The sequence below is a fragment of the Phyllostomus hastatus genome, unplaced genomic scaffold (assembly GCF_019186645.2).
Source record: "Phyllostomus hastatus isolate PE091 unplaced genomic scaffold, TTU_PhHast_1.1 phas_scaffold_78, whole genome shotgun sequence".
NCBI classification, from domain to species: Eukaryota; Metazoa; Chordata; class Mammalia; order Chiroptera; family Phyllostomidae; genus Phyllostomus; species Phyllostomus hastatus.
This window is the reverse complement of record NW_025334041.1, coordinates 72,824,028-72,840,707: the sequence shown is the minus strand read 5'-3', so window position 1 is coordinate 72,840,707 and position 16,680 is coordinate 72,824,028. Positions and strand designations below refer to the sequence as shown.

General features: G+C 51.4%; 3 protein-coding genes across 7 annotated transcripts; 1 reads left to right on the top strand and 2 right to left on the bottom strand.

Moving 5' to 3' along the window:
• The first annotated feature begins 1,635 nt into the window (after window positions 1-1,635).
• RNF181 (ring finger protein 181) lies at window positions 1,636-3,400 on the top strand. Of its 2 annotated transcripts, none has more exons than XM_045828208.1 (5): window positions 1,636-1,782; window positions 2,412-2,542; window positions 2,726-2,835; window positions 3,026-3,100; window positions 3,265-3,400. In XM_045828208.1, the coding sequence occupies exons 1-5, from the start codon at window positions 1,697-1,699 to the stop codon at window positions 3,322-3,324; spliced, it is 462 nt and encodes a 153-aa protein (XP_045684164.1). In that variant the 5' UTR covers window positions 1,636-1,696; the 3' UTR covers window positions 3,325-3,400. The 2 variants fall into 2 exon arrangements, with proteins under 2 accessions (XP_045684164.1, XP_045684163.1); XM_045828207.1 differs by having other exon boundaries at window positions 1,647-1,803.
• A 646-nt stretch (window positions 3,401-4,046) lies between these two features.
• Window positions 4,047-8,402, bottom strand: TMEM150A (transmembrane protein 150A). Of its 4 annotated transcripts, none has more exons than XM_045827741.1 (8): window positions 8,088-8,399; window positions 7,426-7,606; window positions 6,941-6,988; window positions 6,526-6,612; window positions 5,828-5,895; window positions 5,412-5,539; window positions 5,012-5,189; window positions 4,047-4,797 (listed from the first exon to the last, which is right to left on the bottom strand). In XM_045827741.1, the coding sequence occupies exons 2-8, from the start codon at window positions 7,488-7,490 to the stop codon at window positions 4,559-4,561; spliced, it is 813 nt and encodes a 270-aa protein (XP_045683697.1). In that variant the 5' UTR covers window positions 7,491-7,606; window positions 8,088-8,399; the 3' UTR covers window positions 4,047-4,558. The 4 variants fall into 4 exon arrangements, with proteins under 4 accessions (XP_045683697.1, XP_045683696.1, XP_045683698.1 ...); XM_045827740.1 differs by having other exon boundaries at window positions 6,738-6,988; window positions 7,967-8,094; XM_045827742.1 differs by having other exon boundaries at window positions 7,967-8,094.
• A 1,679-nt stretch (window positions 8,403-10,081) lies between these two features.
• On the bottom strand, window positions 10,082-15,607 carry CUNH2orf68 (chromosome unknown C2orf68 homolog). Its single transcript, XM_045828215.1, has 4 exons — window positions 15,396-15,607; window positions 15,186-15,304; window positions 14,181-14,332; window positions 10,082-13,810 (listed from the first exon to the last, which is right to left on the bottom strand). Exons 1-4 carry the CDS (start codon window positions 15,500-15,502, stop codon window positions 13,688-13,690), a joined length of 501 nt encoding a protein of 166 aa, XP_045684171.1. The 5' UTR covers window positions 15,503-15,607; the 3' UTR covers window positions 10,082-13,687.
• Between the last annotated feature and the right edge of the window lie 1,073 nt (window positions 15,608-16,680).

The following is a 16,680-nucleotide window of genomic DNA, read 5'->3' as shown; positions in this document are numbered from 1 at the left end:
AGATCCTTCCCTAAGATCTCCTCTAAACTCCCAGCCTTTGAAACCCTTAAGACGAAGGATCCAGGACACACTCTCCCTTCTGGCCTGTGCCTTTCCCGTCTTTCCCCACCATAGGCATGCATCTCCTGAACTCTAAGGGATCCCATGAGACTTGCAACCAGGGGAGCAATGGGCAGCAGCAGCTTGTCCCAAGCCGACCTCCCTGAACCTGTCCCCAAGGCCCCCCTTTTCTCTTACTTCCCTGTGAGCTAAAAGCAGCCCTGCCTTGGCTCACTTCTTTCCCCTAATGTTTCCAGTGAGCCAAAGCAGCCCTTCCTAGGCCCTCTCCTGTTGCTTCTTCTGTCCTAAGCCCTTCCTTGTTTCACTGTCCCCAGCTTTAATAAACATGCTCTTGAAAATCACCAGGACTTGTGTAGTGAAATCTTTCCTGCACGAAGTCAAGAACCCACGAGTTACAGGCTGGTCCAAGGCAGACTCACTCTGGGCTGGCCCCTGACCTGTAACACTCCCACTGGGCTCACTGCCGTCTTCCTTCCCCAGAAGGATGGAGGAGAGCACTTGGCCTTCACTTGGATCCCATGTGAAAGTGGGCAAGCCACTTCCCTCACCTGGGCTTTTTGTGTGTAAAAAGGAATAACAACACTTAGCTCCCAGGACAATCGTGAGGATTATTTACATGTGTGTAAAATATCCACCCATCAGTGAAGGTTCTAGATGCCAAATAAATGGTAGCTATCATCGAAATCATTTAGTGCTCAACTCTGCCTCATGTTGGAGTCACACGTAGAACTTATAAAAATACCACACCTGGGCCTAGTTCAGTTAAATCAGAATCTTTGAGGGTTAAGTATCAGACTATTTTTTACCCCTGAAGCTGCAACCTCTCCTCTTCTCCAGGAGACTCATGGGTAGCCAGGGATGCAAACTACTTATTTAATTCAAGCCACTACAGGAGCTCAGGGAGAAGTTAGCAATGGGCTTTAGGTCATACTGATAGTCTCATGAGCTGGTAAGGCCCCAGGTTCCCCAGCAAGTATCCCTCTATTGGTTGGGGAGGTTTCCCACCCACCCTTTACTTTTGTGCCTAAAACAAAAGAAATGAGTAGAAAGTTTTGGAATTTTTTTTGGGGGGGGCGGGGGGGGCGTCGGTTCGGGGAGGAATCAAGCGCCATCTCCTGAACCAACTAGAACTCAGGGGTTCATTAATGCCCGGTGGGTCAAGGGTAGAGCAGCGGGAAGTGCCCTGACTACGGGCTCTTCCGCTGGTCTCTTAGACCCCTGAGCCCCGGGCCAGCGTCTCCTTTCCGAGTGACCTTCAGCATCTGCATCGCTAAAGCACTCTGAGCCACAGAACTGACTTGACGACCCCTACATCCCACTTAGCTTTTCAGGAGCTATTGGGCGCGGTCTACACGTCACTCCCACATACCTATCCACTCTAGCCTCAGGCTCAAAAGTTTTGTATTCAGCCCCAGCCCCTGCCATTGGCTCTTGCCTTTGGCCACCTGATTTATTTGAGCCAATGAGAGGTGAGAAAATTAATACTTCCGCTTTCTGTTCGCCTAATGAACCACCGTGTTCTCCTTTCGGATGCTATGATTGGCCATATTCTCTCATCTCGTCAGCTTATTGGCCAGCACGGCGAAAACGTAGTCATAAGGGTCCGAGGGCTGCTGTGTCAGTCAGCTGGGCTGCTATGGCGTCCTACTTTGAGGAACACGACTGCGAGCCCACGGACCCCGAGCAGGAGGCCCGAACCAACATGCTGCTGGAGCTCGCTAGGTGGATGGCCGAGGCTGGGAGGTGGGGCCAGGGAGCAGATTTCTGGGTTGGGGCTGGCTGGAGAAGACGGGTTATCGGGGGTAACAGATTCTGGGGAGGACGGATGAATGATCTGGAGTTAGTCTGGAGGCCCGATTTGAGGGAAATCGATCATTTGAATCGTCTGTGGGCCTCCCGGCTAAGGGGATTCAGGGAAAGGCTGGATGGAGTAGGGGGAGTCGGTGACGGGAGGGCAGCGGGCGCTAGGAGGTGTCGGAGGACAGCCGTGGGGGCGGGGTAAAGGCCGAGTAGGTGTGAGTAGGTCCATTGGTTAGGAACACCAGGCACGTGGACACTGCCACATGGAATCTGGCTTTACCAGGTCACTCCTGGGTGGCCTGAGTAACTTCTCTGAGCCTGTTGCCTCAAATGCAAAATGAGAATAAACAGCCTGCGTGCTTGAGGTTGTCTGATAGCAGCTGTAAACCATTTCTCACTCTGCTTTTAATCTAGTGAGCACTACCGATTGGGGTAGCTAAATTTATTACCACTAGCTCCACAAGGTATTTACCTACTGATGCTGAGTGCATTGTGGAGGCAAAGAGGAAGTATGGTTTTCTTTGATTCTGGCCTTGCGTCTTTCTTCCCAGGTCGCTTTTCAATACTATGGACATTGGAGGCTTGGGATTGGTAGTAGATTGGGAACACCACCTGCCTCCGCCTGCTGCCAAGACTGTGGTTGAGAACCTCCCCAGAATAGTCATCAGGGGCTCCCAGTCTGGTGAGAACACTTTCTGTTCTTTGGGGCAGGTCCGCCAGATCCCTTCCCCCACAGTCCCTCTCAAGTCAGACTGTGCACTGGCCCTTCAGTTTTACAGGCCAGGTTGGGGCAAGTGTCCTTTAGGAGTGGGAGCTGGGAGGTGGGGCCTGTAGCAGCTGTCCTGATGAGCGCTCCCTCCTAAAGAGCTCAAGTGCCCCGTGTGTCTTTTGGAATTTGAGGAGGAGGAGACTGCCATTGAAATGCCTTGCCATCACTTCTTCCATTCCAACTGTATTCTGCCCTGGCTGAACAAGGTACTGCTTCTTTTCCCCCAGCCCTCACTCTCTTCAGTTTTCAAGCCCCTTTCTTTTTATGAACTGCTGGGGATTCAGAGAAGGAAGGGTGAGGGTAAGAACTGGGAATAGGGGATAGACATTAACTTCTAAAAATCAGACCTGGGCTGGAACACTCTTTGACCCAGTGTTTTACTCCTGTTTTACCCAGACAAATTCCTGCCCCCTTTGCCGCCATGAGCTACCCACTGATGATGACACTTATGAGGAGCATAGACGAGATAAGGTAGGCACTGGTGGTAAGTGGAGGGGGGCGGGTAATAGGGCTCCTTCAGGCTGTTCTTGATCTCCCACCTCAGCATGCCTGAGAAGTGAGAGCTAGTTCCATCAAAGCTGCCCCATCCCCTCACCTACAAGCCCTCAGATATGGCCTCTGCCTCTTTCCTTCAGGCTCGCAAGCAGCAGCAGAAGCACCGACTGGAGAACCTGCATGGAGCCATGTACACATGAGGTGGCTGGGGCTGAGTGGTGGTCCTCCACATCTTCCTCTTGAACCTTGAATCCTCATTAAAGGTTTCTTTACCTATCCTGCGACTGCATTGCTCACAGGTCTGGGGCGGGGGGGGGGGGGGGGGTTCTGCACCTTCCATGAGGGTCCTGCTGCTATTGGGGAAGGTGGGCCTGGACTGCAGAAGACACTAGGATACACATCCTTCCCTGCTGGCCTGAGGGCAATGGAGGCCCAGGCCAAGAACCTGGCCACTGGACCAGCTAGGACTTGGGCCTGTGTTCATGGCTAGAAAGCAAAATATGTCACGGTCTGGCACCCAGTAGGCATTTAAAGATGCATCCCTCTTTCCCTGCAATTTTTAGTCAACCTTGGTTGACTATATTTCTTGCTTCTAACATTTTTAAAGCTGCTCTTTACACAACCCTCTGCACCCCTACCCCTTATACGAAGGAATTGAACTTCAAACCAGACTTTGAGTGGGGAAAGGAAGTGTGGGATGATCAGATCAGTCAGTTCTTTAAACTGTTTAAAAGCCCAAACAGGGCTTCAAACTCTTGAGGGGTATTTGGCTAGCACCTGCCATCCTGTTTCTGGCAGCCCTGCTCTCAAAGAGCACTGGGCACTCAGGACTCTTCCTAGGGGCACGGGCTTCTTCCCATTCTTTCTCAGGGAAAGCTGACCTGAATCAGGCCCTCTGACTCTCCAGAACAGACTACAAACATGCAAATTAGAATTCTTTTAATAGATATATATATATATATATATAAAAGTACTAAAATACCCACATGGTTCTGCTGTGTTATTTGCCCTAAAAAAAGTAAGGGGCAGAGTGAAGAATCCCAGGGCCCCAAAGTGGGCCTTCCCACATACTAAGGCATGTCCCCTACCCCCAGCACTTCTATCCTTGCCATTCCCAGCCCCCAATTCCTGCAGCACAAAACCCCAGTAGTCTGGCCCTGGCACTGGGGAGTAGAAGGCACCTGAAGGGTTGGCTGGGTGACTGAGGATATATGACCTTTAAACATAAAGACAGTGGGGAGCGGGTCGTGCACAGCTCAGGCAGCTGCCAGGGCCCGCTCCTCTATGGCACAGGTGGGTGTGGGATGGCCCCTCGTCCAGGAGCAAGGAGGCCTATATCCCAACAGAATACTTTCAAAAATTTTTTGGTATGAAATAAATGCAAAGACATAGGTGGGGAGCAGTGGAGGCTGGGCCAGCCACCCTCTCCAGACCTCAGATCATGGCTATGCTCTCAGGGGCACAGTTGAGGTGAGTGGAGGTGCTGGTGCTCCCGGAGGACTTGCAGGCTCGGCCGGCAGGCTGCAGTGCAGCCACCAGTGTCTCTGAGGAGACTGTCCCAAACTCGTAGCAGAAGGTGCCGTAGAAAATGAGGATGTCGATGACAAACACCCACTCACACAGGGCTGCCCCATGCTGCAGCTGAGAACTCTCATGGATGAAGAAGACGCCGCCTGGAATGGGGCTAAGGAAAGGTCCAGTAGGATGTGGGGGGACTGGCAACACACCTGCCTTCCCGGATCTGTAACTATGCTGGGGAGAAGGACTAGGCCTGACATCTCGGGAGCGGGGGTGGAAAACCACACTGGGCAGTGGTATCTGGAAGGTGTGCCATTCTCCCCCAGTCATGTTGGGTGAGAGAAGGGCTGGGCTATCTTGGAAGGATACTGAGGATCAGGACGACAAAGGCGATGGCTGCCAGCACAATCCTCAGGTAGGCCATAGCTAGGTCCTGGGGGGCGGTGGCCCCGTGGTAGGAGAGGACACAGTGCAGGCAGACAAACAGCAACCCGGCCGGGAAGGCCACACCAGCTCCGATGTAATGCAGAGACTTAGCATGATCCACCTAGGCCCAGAGAGAAGGCTCATCAGTGAAGTAGCCCTGCTCCTCTACCCCTTTCATAGCTCTTCTTTCTCTTCCTCCTCCTTCTCCCAGGCCCTGCTTCCCTCACCACCAACCCCGAGGGGCTGCCTCTGCATCTTGGGTCAACCCTCAGGAACCTTGAGGGTCCGGGCAGGCAGCTATACCCTTTTACGGGAAGTTCAAGAGGTGGATAGGTGGGTCTACCTGAAAGTTTCCGACCACCACAAGGCCTGCAGCATTGGTGCAGCCTGTGATGAGTGTCGTGGTGTTAATCCAGGAATGCCGACTCTGCTCCAGGAGCTGCCCGTAGAGCAGGAGGCAGAGCAGGGCCACTGGGGAAGAAGAGCATGAGTGGAGCCTGCTAGCTCTCACCCCTTCAGACACTCTGAGAGCCATGAGGGAATAGATGGGTGGGTGGTGAATTGGGTTTCCTCAGGTTCCAGCCAGCAGAACGGCCGTGTGGGAGTCAGCCTCTGGCTTTCATGAAACAGGGATAGAAGTGGCCCCTCTTGTTTCAGCCCTTGGTTGGGTAGCCCTAGGTAAGCAAGGGCTTCCTGGGGGGAGGGTGTGGAGGGATGGGCTGGATCGGGCTGGCTATGGGGGCTAAGGGCACAACTCACCCATGAAAGCACCCACGTTGCCAATGAGGCTGAAGAGGCAACTCTCTGGGGGATATGTGCCGCACTTGCTGAGGGGAGGGGGGCAAGGACAAAGTGAGAGAGGGGCAGGAGCATCAGAGGGCCCCCCTTCTGGCCCACTTGCTTTCTCTGTGCTTGATTTAAGCCACTGATTTATGAGAAGGACCAGTGTTTCTCACAAACTGGTCCCAGGCTGGCACTCCCTCCCCTCCAAATAAAGCAGAGCTTATGTGTGACAGGTTAGGAAGTACCCAGGATTGCTGGGCAGACCCTGAGATTTCTTGGACTCCCCAAGACTGTCGAGGTCTGTAGCTGGTTTGGCTGTCCTTGAGCCAGATCTTGAGCTGGGCAATCAGAGGGCTTCAGCTTAAATTTAGCTATCTCTACTTAAGAGCTGCATGACCTAAATGGATGACATACCTCAATTTCAGTTTCCTTGCCTATAAAATAGTGAAAACAATAGCTGCCTCAGTGCTGGGAATTAAATGGCGTTATTCATGCAAAGCGTTCAGCACAGTGCCTGGCACACAGTAACTGTCAAGGGGCACTGTTATTAAGTGCTCTTAATATAATTATTATTCCTGTGAGACCCTTTGGGGCAGGCCTTTGCTTGATGAGACGCTTGGCTGGGAGTCTATCAGTGCCTTGGATCTCTGATCTGCCCAGTTTCCAGGCCTTACCTGATGAGGGGGACATCATCTAGGGTGCAGCAGGTCTTGGGACCCCCTTGCTCAGTGGGGTCAGGAGAGCAGGACTCGTTGTAGGACCTGGAAGGCAGGACAGAGTAGATTGGTGGAAACTGGTTCCCTTAACCACCGGGCCTTTACTTCAGAGACCACCCTACCAGACCTCCCATATCAGGGAGCAGAAGAACCCACTTCCCAGGGCCTGCCTGAGACGGAAGCCGAAGGGGCGAAGGGATGATGGGAAGCAGGTAAATGGGCACGAAGCCATGCCTGGGGAGGGCAGGCGCGCCAATGTCAAAGAAGAGCAGTGAGGCTCAGGGTCTCCGTCTGGCTCGCAGCAGCCCTGGCCCAAGAGGGAACAGAGATGAAGGGAGCTTTAGAGTGAAGCTGCCTGCAGAGTGCGCCATACCAGTTCTCCACAGGGCACACGTGGCGGTTCATCACGGCCATGGCATACCTGTGGGAGCAGAACTGTCACCTGACAACCCTCCCAGCCAAGCCCAGCCTTCCCCCACTGACCACTGTCTTTTCCCTTGATTCTGGCCCCATTCAGCCTCATTGTCCTAGCTAGGGATTCAAGCTGGGGTGGCCCTGAGGCCTGATGTTACTCTAGAACCCACCACATAGCCACAAACTAGAGGATCTCTGGAAGTTGCTCTGACTAGCAGTAGGTCTTTTGGGGCCACCTTGCTGGACAGCTTGTCCCAAGGGACTGACTGTGTGCCCAAACACCAGGCCAGGCTTTGGAGACAGATGACCCTGGGTATCACCCTGGAGCCTGCAACAGGACAAGGGACTTTGTGTGTCCCATCAAGCTCCTGGCTAGGTCCTGTCCCTCCTCAGCCTGGGCCCATTTTGTTCCCTTGCTGTCTCCCCCTCCCCCTCTTTACTTACACAGTCCATAGGCCAGTGATGGAGAATGCTGACAAGCTGACAGGAAGGAGGATCCAGGCGGTCATGAGGGGGGGGAGCCAGGGTGGTAGTAGTGTGGGAGGGATGACAAGAGGTAGGTGGGGAGGAGGGGGCAGGACCAGCTACCTTAAGATACTTCTCCAAAACCATCAACTGCCCCAGCCTGGTGGAGAGAGAGGGGTCAAAGTCCAGGGTCCAGTGAATGGCTAAAGCCGTAAGGGGTGGGGTGTTAGGGCATCACCTGATTTGGAGCACCCACTGGAGCTAAGTGCCCATATTTTGGGCTCAGCCCACACCACAATGTGGTCACCTCTGGCACCCACTGGGGCCTCCGCGTCCCACCCAAAAGCCACCGGCTTGCTTAGGGACTCAGGCGGCGCCATAACATCTGCACAGGTAGTAGTCACCCTCCCTCGCCTAAGGTAGCCAGGCTGGACGCCAGGCTACAGTTAGGACGGTCTAGGGGACAAGCCAAAGAAAGCCTGGAGGGGATCCAGGCCCGGTAAAGGGGCGACTACCGCACCCTGGGGGAAGGGCGGGCTCAAGCGGGAAGCCCAGCCCGGCCGGCGAGTCTCCGGAACTGGGGAACAAGCCTTCTTCGGTGATCCTTGGGGGTCCTGAGAAGTAGGGGGCCCAGTACGCACCTCCCCAGAGCGCCCCGCGGCTGCCGCGCACTACTCAGTCCGGCGTGGCGCCATCCGGGGCTGAGGCCCTCAAAGCGGCCCTGCAGGTTTAAAGGGCCGGCGGCCACGCCCCCACCCTAGGCCGCGCGGCGCCGCGCCGCCCGCCGGGACCTGGAGTCCGTGCCTCGCGGGCCCCCGCGCTCGGCTCCGGACTACAAATCCCGAGCCCCAGCGCAGAGACCCGGGGCAATGGACGTGCTGTCCAGCCTCTGGGACCCGGGCACGATGACTTCGGCAGCGGCTGTGACTCGGAGATGTCCAAAGGATAGTTCCGGCTCCCCGTTCCTGCGGTGGAAGCTTCAGGAGGCGGGAAGCGGTGGTGGGGGTGGGGGTGGGGGTGGGGGTGGGGCGGTGCAGCACCTTACAGCATCACCTGTGATCGTCATTGTGCACGTGGCTGAAGGTAGCCTCCCTACGCCTCTGGGCACATTCCACGGCGGGGAAGGGCCGACAACACAGACTCCGGGTTATCTTATCGTGGCGCCCCATGCCTGCCTCTGTTCCAGGCTAGGTGCCTCGCAGAGTAGCATAGCTCTTCCTTAAGGTCAAGCACCCATGATTTGACTTATGCTTCCACGGACGCAGCAAATTCTGGAGGGCGCTACTTTCACCGGATACGTTTTCAAGGGTACAAGTACACATAGTACTACTGTCCAGAAGTCAGTCTCCAAAATATGTTATCCCACCGCTCAATACTTACTTAACTTGAAGCACAGAGGCAGAGGCCAATTCTAAGTAGACGCACATGGCCAGGTGTTGGTATGCAACAGAGGAAGGTGGGAGACCCTGAGCAGTTTAAGAAAAGGAAGCAGGATATTGTGGAAATAAATTAGCTACCAGCTGCACACCAAAACCTACAGGGCAAGGGTGCCCTCGTGGTCCTTTTCCTAGTTAAAAAGGCGGAATACTTCTTTGAACATACCAGAAGGGTGCCTGGAACTCTAAAAGGAAGCCCAGCATCTGTTGGGAGCTTTTGTGAGAAGACACTGGCGCCAACAAATCATTATCTTAAGAGCATGGGCCCAGGCTGCCAGGAGGCAGGGAGTTGTCAAGTTCCACAGCATGGGTGAGGCAAAGGTAAAACTGCCCAGTACTGGGAAGAAAAAGCAGATAAGCTGGACAATGGCTTGAAAAAAAGAGAAAGCTTTTTTGGATCCAGTGGCAGTTAAAAATGGAAAGAGGAAACCTGTTGGAGAGACCTTTTCCAAATTGCATCAGGACAAGTAGTGGAAGCATGGCTGTATGGAGTGATTACAAGATGACCAGGCTGAACGGACCAGTGGGATGTAAAATTCAGTCCAGCTGCTGCTGGCTGTACTCAGTGCCCCAGGACAAAGGGGTCCCTCTTTCCGATTCACAGTGGCTCCATCTTCTTGCTCAGGTGTGTTTCTGCTGGCACAGGCCCTTTTTCTCATCTGCCCAATGGTGCTATGAATCCTCACCATTTCCTATTTCATCAGTAGCTTTGCCATTTTTAGTCAATACTGTTTCTTACTGATCTGGGTTTGTGTTCCTGTCCAACCTTTATCTTGGGGTTGGCCCGAGAGGACTAGTCAAGTTCTAAACTGGCTGTTTTAACATAAAGTGGGTAGACAAGCACTGTAGAGCTGTGACAAGGGAGATTTTAGCTTATATGACATTGTAAGTAGTCCTTAAAATAGAATTACCCCCCAAAATAGAGCTCCCTGGGACTGAAAGGCCCTTCATGTGTAGTCGGTAAAGGGGGAGTCATGTATCAGACAAGTAGGACCAGATGTCTTTAAAAGTCTCTTCCAGCTCTAAAGCCACATGAGTCTAGATGTTATGTTCCCACCAGGACAGTTCTTAAAATAGGCTAAAGCAAGAGATAAGATTTCAAATGCTGATTCTGTGGTGCTGAATGAGGTCAGGGGCAGGCATTTAACCTTCACTTTCCTTACACACACAAGTGATTTCACAACTCTTGGCAAAAACAGTGCTGTAAAAATAATGTTTATTGGTTAAAAACAATACTGTCTTTGAAAAGTACCTTCCTTCCAGTATTTTCAAATTATTTGCATACTTCACTTTATTCACCCACAAAGCAGAAACATTGAAATGAGAAAACAGAAGACTCTATGGCTTTTATACATTTAACATCACAGCATAACCAGTGCAACCAGTCTGCTGTTCTGGTGGCTTTGAGAAGGCAGGGGAGCTCTTCACTCAGGTTTTCACTTCTAGTATCACTCCAGTTACTGAGGAAATTTGGGGTGGGTGCCTATGGCTTCTTTTTGAAAAAAGATTTTACTTACGTATTTTTAGAGAGAGGGGATGGGGGAGAGGGAGAGAACCATCACTAGGTTGCCTCTTGTACACACCCTGACTAGAGATTGAACTCGTAACCCAGGCATGTGCCCTGTCCAGGAATCGAACCATCGACCTTTTGCTTTGTGGGACGGTGCTCCACCAACTGAACCACACCCATCAGGGCCTTATGGCTTCTTAGCCATCTAATTCCTCAGGGCGAGGAATTCAAGGAGGGAACTTAAAATGTTTCAAATAATTTCCAACATTCCAATGTGATTCTCCCAAAATCTCAGAGGTAGGAAAATAGCCTGTCTTTACTTCTCTTTCTATATATAAAGGTTTCATTTATATTTGTGAACCAGTTGGGATCTACTACCCAACCACCTACAAATCCCACTGAATGCAACGCAGGTTGAATACCCACTACCCTAGGCTCACCTCTAGTTGGCAGTGCCCTCAGGGGAGACCACGGAGATGGAATGTCCCTTTCAGAGGCTCTTCCATGGGAGAATTTGGTACTGCCCACGCTGGTCCTGCTATCTGGCCAGCCTCCACAGGCTCCTACTCTCTCTCACTCAATACAAAAATCTTTACATTCTTTTCTTGCTTTTTGTTCGTCAAAGATTTCCATGCTTGCCAACTGGCTGGAACTCAAGCTTTAGTGTTTATTTTTGCACAGCCCAAACCCCTGCAAACCCCAGCTTCCTTTTGTATTTCCCACTGTGGCCCAGGAAACACAAAACCTTAAAATCCAAGGCTTACCCTCAGTAAGTGAAGGAACACTTACATAAGATACCTATCAGGCTACCAGACTATTTTTTAGATAGCCAAGAATGCATCTAGTCAAGTGGGTATGGAATCTGCTGCAGCCTGCTGGAAAGCTCCAGCTAGTCCAACGCTGTTGCCATTACACCATACAGCACCGGACAAATCCCTTTTGGGAACAGCTAGAGCCTATGGGAAATGCTCTGAACATTTCCCTTGATGGAAAAGCACCGATTTTGAAAATAGGTGAGAGACGTCTGGAGGCAAGCCTAGTGAATCAACTGGGGCCCAGATAATGGGTGGCAATAACCAATGAGCCTGTGCTAGAAAGCTCTCTGATGGCTGAGGGCCATCACCAGAGAAGCATTTCAGGCACGCCTGGAGCAATGGCAGCCTCATCACCAATAATTCTTCTCTGAAGGACTACCTCAGTAAGTACCAGGCCTAGTGATTTATAGAGTCATACTGCATAAATTCGCTAAGAATTAGAATACCTTCTTGAATGGAAAATATTTTGTATTCACTTGATAGGCAAAGTGCTTCAAGAAAAAATTTACATGCAAGCAGTTCCCATCAGTTTCTTACCTGAGTGTGTATGGATTACATGACAAATACATAAAGATAATAGGTACATGCTTCCCTTCTCACAAAACAGAATAGAGGCTAAACTTTCAGGTGCTATGCCCAGCCTCTTCTGGTCTTGTTTCTAAATTTCTATAATAAATCCAGGAAGCAGGCCATTCAGCTGTGAGAAGATGGACCCCAAAGGTATTTCCAGATTGGGAAGCCCAAGAGTTCCAATGAGATTCTATGTCCAAGTCAGAAGATCAGTTGAAGAGCTGGAAGACTAAAATAACTGGTTCTCTGAGCTGCAGGGAGATTGGGATGATGGCATAGCCTCCTGGACTCAGGAAGCTCTGGAGGGTAGTTAACATTGTAAGTCAAAAGGCACTTGGAGTCCAGCTGAATAAATAGAGGGCAGACTTTCTCCTTTGAAAGTAGAACTGTGCTCAGGACTGGCAAGGTTAAGGCCTTTAACCTTGGGCCAGCTCTTTGGGCCAGGAGCACTGTGGTCCCTTCACAACCAGGTCCTTTTAACTTATCCGCCTCACTCACCTTCCGGCATTCTTCTGTCACTGCAAGCTGTGGCTAGTTGCATTTTAATAATGTGCTTTAAGAGTGCCCTCAGGTGTCCTCTAAGAGAAAAGCTGCTGAGATGGACCAGCTAGACTGATCTTGAGACCCTGATGTGGAGAAACCCCTGGGGCAGGGGGACTTTGGTTTCAAGAAGTCTCAGTGCTTGTGGGCTCATGTAACCCCCAAATTTCAAGTCACTGAGGTTAGGCTACTGTGCTGGAAAACTTAAGTGGCAGGGAGCAGAATGGATGCCCTGTGAATTTCTCAGAATTCAGCTTCAACCTGCATTAGGCAAAATGTTCACTTAGGTGAAAGCACTGATATTCCTGGCATGTTTATTCTAAGGATTTGTTGGGAGATTATATACTCTTGAAAGTCAGGAAAGGAGAAGGAATGGGGCAGGAATGAGAGATGTTCATTTTACTTCCTTTGGGGTATTGTGCCTTTTTTAATCTTTGCAACTATGGTTCCAAACAGGCAATTATTGCTGCTGAATTTCTCTTTAACAGTTCAAGACTGTTAAATCACATTTGGAAGGGCAGTTTCAAGCATGTTTTGATAATTCCTCTTTAGGGATGAGGTTGAAAGCTAGAATTCTAGTCTTAACCAAGGAAAATTTTGCTGCAAGAAATTCTTGAAATTTAGTTTTGGCATCATCTTCCTAAGTCTCCTTATCTAGATGGTGCAAAACAGTGGAACCTGACAGAAACTTGAAAAAGCCATGGAAGGAGAGGGAGACACGCTGGCAAGTCAGCCTCAAAAATGAACACCTCTCCCTGTATTGATATCAGATTACTGGGAGAGCTCGTCAGAAAGGTATACCACCAGGACCCCACACCTCCTCAGTCCTCAGCAGCTGGAGGTGCACAGTCACACTGCAAGGCAGGGTGGAACTGATGGACTCTGAGACCAAAAGATGAAGAAAAGAACAAAGAGATAGAAAAAAAAAAGATCTAGAAGAACATGAATGAAAGTGAGCAGATGCACAGTAGAAAGGAACCATAAAATAACAAACATGGCTCATGAAGCTGGGTGGAGCAGCAGTGGCCAGGTGTCCCAAGGCATATGAACTCAGCAAGAAAGCAGCACATTGGCATAAGGCTTCTAAACCTTGGCTCTCCTGGGAGTCTCTGCTCTTAGAACACCAAACTAGCCCAAAATTCTCAAAAATCCCAAATTAGGCTGGTCAAATGGGCCAAAATACAAGACTGGCTACAAGGGAGTTGGTCAGGCACAGCCGCTACTATACCCTTTACTAGCAGCTCTGGTAGGTGTCTGTGTATTTGTGTGTATGTGTCTCAAGATCAGCCTAGACTGGTCCTGGCATCCCCAAACTAGGGGTGAACTCCCTGGGCAGTGACTCCAGCCTGGAGGGAATGCCTTCAGCCTGGTCAGTGTCGGCTCTGGCGCTTTGCAATCTCCTCCTTGATGCGCAACTTGAGGGCCTCTCGCATGGGCGGATCCAGAGGCGTGTGTGCAGACACCTCCTCACTCACCCTTCCTGGATCATCGTCCTACGTGGGGGAAGAGTCAGGAAGCTCAGGGCCTGGCCTCTTCTGGAAAGACCACCTGCCCTGTCCCTAGATAATACTCTCAAAGAATTCCATTTGACTCATAACTTCTTTCCAGTGCCTGTCATTTCCCAGGTATCCCCTGTAACACTGTAACAGTGATTCTCAACTGAGGGTCATGAACCCTCTCTGTTGCCCGCTGAGGATCACTGTGTGATGGAAGTTGCGCTCAAAGGCATTGCCCAGCAGTCTATGCTCCCATATGGAGCAGACACTTCCCTCTGACCCTGATGAAAGCAGTGGCTTGGGGGCTGGCAGTGATTTCTACCAGTTCCTAGGACCTTCAGGCCGTAGCTGTTTCCACCAGGCGTACCTGATACACGATAACTGATGTGACTTCCCCGCTGTCCGCCTCATATTCTAAGCAGAAGAGCTGATGGCTAGAAGACTCTGGCTCAGAGCCTCCACTACTGCTGCTTTCACCGGACTCTTCACAGTCTGGGTTGCTTGGGTGGGTAGAGCCATCTGGAAGGATGAACCAGAAAGAGAAAGAAGAGGGGAAGGCTGCTGGAGGCCCTGACCACAGAGATAAAAGCCCCAACTTTTTAATGAGTGTCAGTCAGGCGTTTTATTTACCTTTGTATCCCTGCTCTAGGGCCAGCACAGACCTGCCATACAGTATGTATACAGTATACATTTGTCTAGTGAATAGGGTTGGAAGGTGGTAGAAAGGTGGATAGAGCTCAGCCTGGGTTCAAATGCAGGCTGTCATTTACTAGCTCTGAGATCTTGGCCAAGTTACTTGACCTATCTCTGCCTGTTTTCTGGTTGTGAAACAGAAACACCAATTCCTGCATTATGCAGCCCTACGATAACTATATGACAATGTACAGAAGCCTAACAACACTTTAAGTAATGCTCAATAAATCTAGCATCATTTGTTAACTATTCTGATCTTAAGGTCTCAGGAAAACTGGGAAAAAAAGGCCTTTTGGTAGTTTGAGGCTTCAGTCCACAATTATGTCCTGATCACCTACAGCTGTGCCCAGCCTTTTCTGTTAGGCAGTGGGAATACTAATATACAGTACGATGGGGAAACTGGCAGGCAACTTCCTGTTGGCTTCAAAGTATGTGTTTTAATAATGATGTTTAACTGGGGGCCACAAGCCCTCCCTCTTCTCCAGGAAGAATAGCTGGTCGGAGTTTGGGGACCGTCCAAGTGGAGGTTCTGGGAAGGGACTTAATGAACTTAACCTTGGGAAATAAGTATATATTTTTTCCCCTTTTTTGCATATAGAGAAGGGGAGTGCATTGAGGCAGAGGGTCCCGGGCCAGAAGACAGCGCAAACTTGGAGGCAGGCAGGGCGGGAGGCCTCACCTCGGTGTCGCGGGAGGTACACTTGCAGGTCCGGCTTGCGGGGCCTCGTCGGCGCGGGCGTGTGCCGCCTCCTGGCCTTCTCCTTGGCTGCCTGCTTCACCTTCTTGTCGTAGTCGTCCCTGAGGGGAGCCGAGCGGGAGTCAGGGACAGCCAGCCTGGACGGACCCGGCCAGGCAGGGGTGGGAGGAGGGCGACGGGGTGGGACGGTACCGGGCGAGCTGATTCCGCCGGATGTGGTGCACGAAGCCGTGACTCATGTCCAGTCGCCCGCCGGGCTTGCAACAAAGAGCTGCCCCTGAATTCGGTGCCGCTTCCATCTGGAGCGCTGTGCGCGGAGCACCGTCACCCCAACGGCCTCCCTCCCTTCGGGAGAGCTCGGGGGCTCTCCTAGCTCGCCTTCCGGCCTAGCGCCCCGACCTTCCGCCCGGAAGGGCTGCGGGGCCGAGCGGCACCGCGCGCGGAGTTCTAGCTCGGGTGGGTGGTGAGCGCGCGCATCTTTTCTGTGTAACGTTACCTTGAGAATGGAGGATTTCGGCTTACTGCTCATACGTTAGAAGATTCTGCACCCATGACACCACTCAGCGTTAGCTGTGGAGCCTTCCCTTCCTTTCTCTAGGGTTAGGGTGCTGTGAAACTCCGCCACTATATGCGTGACCTCGGTTTACTACTGAACCCTGCTGTGCCTCAGTTTCCTCATTTGTAAATGGGGACTGGAGAGCACCTTGAGGACTTTTGAGGAGGCTAGTGCTCTTGCAAGATCTGCAGCGGCTCCTGGACCTTGCGCCGGAGCTTTGTTGTCGTCCCGTTGCTGCCCGGGCCCAGCCCTGGGAGGACCCGCGGCTTTTCAGGGGTCTGGGCGTGTGCCATTTTCGAGTTGCCCTTAAAACACACACACACACACACACACACACACACACACACACACAAAGAAGATTAGGAATTCATGATTAGAACTGGGACAATCCACGGTGCACGCGCACACACAGCCGAACACCGCTGATCAATATAACACGCGGTTGACATGACGGGGATGAATCTCGAAAGAAATACGGTGGAGGGAAAGGGGCTGCGTCGAAAAGGACGCCCGTGTGTTTACTTGTATATGAAACGAAAAAATGCCAGCTAACCTGTAGTGACAAAGCAGACATTTTTGGGGCTGGTGGGTAGATTATCTTGATCGTGGTGCTGGTTTTAGTGTATATATCCACTTGACAGTTTTGAGACAATTGCACACTTAAAACGTGCTGTTTTATGTCAAAACACTTCAGCAGAGCTGTACAAAGAAAGTTCCGAGTCGTGAAAGTCACAAGCCCTGAAGCCTCAGCTTTAGTAGTGTCACAGTAAATACCCTCTATTTCACGTTTGCACTATCGTGTAATAAGACTAATCCTCTAAATGTGGAATTAACTAGAGACTCAGGGTTACTGCAGGCAGGGGATGATTTGGGGATGTCGCCTAGTTCTCCTATGCAGGGGTGTCGGTCTCCGAAGCGCGG

What these genes read in the sequence shown, in the direction of transcription:
- RNF181 (XM_045828207.1), top strand. Translation starts at nt 1,697, where the DNA reads ATGGCGTCCTACTTTGAGGAACACGACTGCGAGCCCACGGACCCCGAG. An exon ending in TGGATGGCCGAGGCTGGGAG is followed by an intron (nt 1,804 to 2,411) that starts GTGGGGCCAGGG and finishes CTTTCTTCCCAG; the next exon opens with GTCGCTTTTCAATACTATGG. An exon ending in CATCAGGGGCTCCCAGTCTG is followed by an intron (nt 2,543 to 2,725) that starts GTGAGAACACTT and finishes TCCCTCCTAAAG; the next exon opens with AGCTCAAGTGCCCCGTGTGT.
- TMEM150A (XM_045827741.1), bottom strand. Translation starts at nt 7,490, where the DNA reads ATGACCGCCTGGATCCTCCTTCCTGTCAGCTTGTCAGCATTCTCCATC. An exon ending in GATGATGTCCCCCTCATCAG is followed by an intron (nt 5,896 to 6,525) that starts GTAAGGCCTGGA and finishes CCCTCCCCTCAG; the next exon opens with CAAGTGCGGCACATATCCCC. An exon ending in CTTTGTCGTCCTGATCCTCA is followed by an intron (nt 4,798 to 5,011) that starts GTATCCTTCCAA and finishes GCCCCATTCCAG; the next exon opens with GCGGCGTCTTCTTCATCCAT.
- CUNH2orf68 (XM_045828215.1), bottom strand. Translation starts at nt 15,502, where the DNA reads ATGGAAGCGGCACCGAATTCAGGGGCAGCTCTTTGTTGCAAGCCCGGC. An exon ending in CGGCGGAATCAGCTCGCCCG is followed by an intron (nt 15,305 to 15,395) that starts GTACCGTCCCAC and finishes GGCTCCCCTCAG; the next exon opens with GGACGACTACGACAAGAAGG. An exon ending in CATCAGTTATCGTGTATCAG is followed by an intron (nt 13,811 to 14,180) that starts GTACGCCTGGTG and finishes TCCCCCACGTAG; the next exon opens with GACGATGATCCAGGAAGGGT.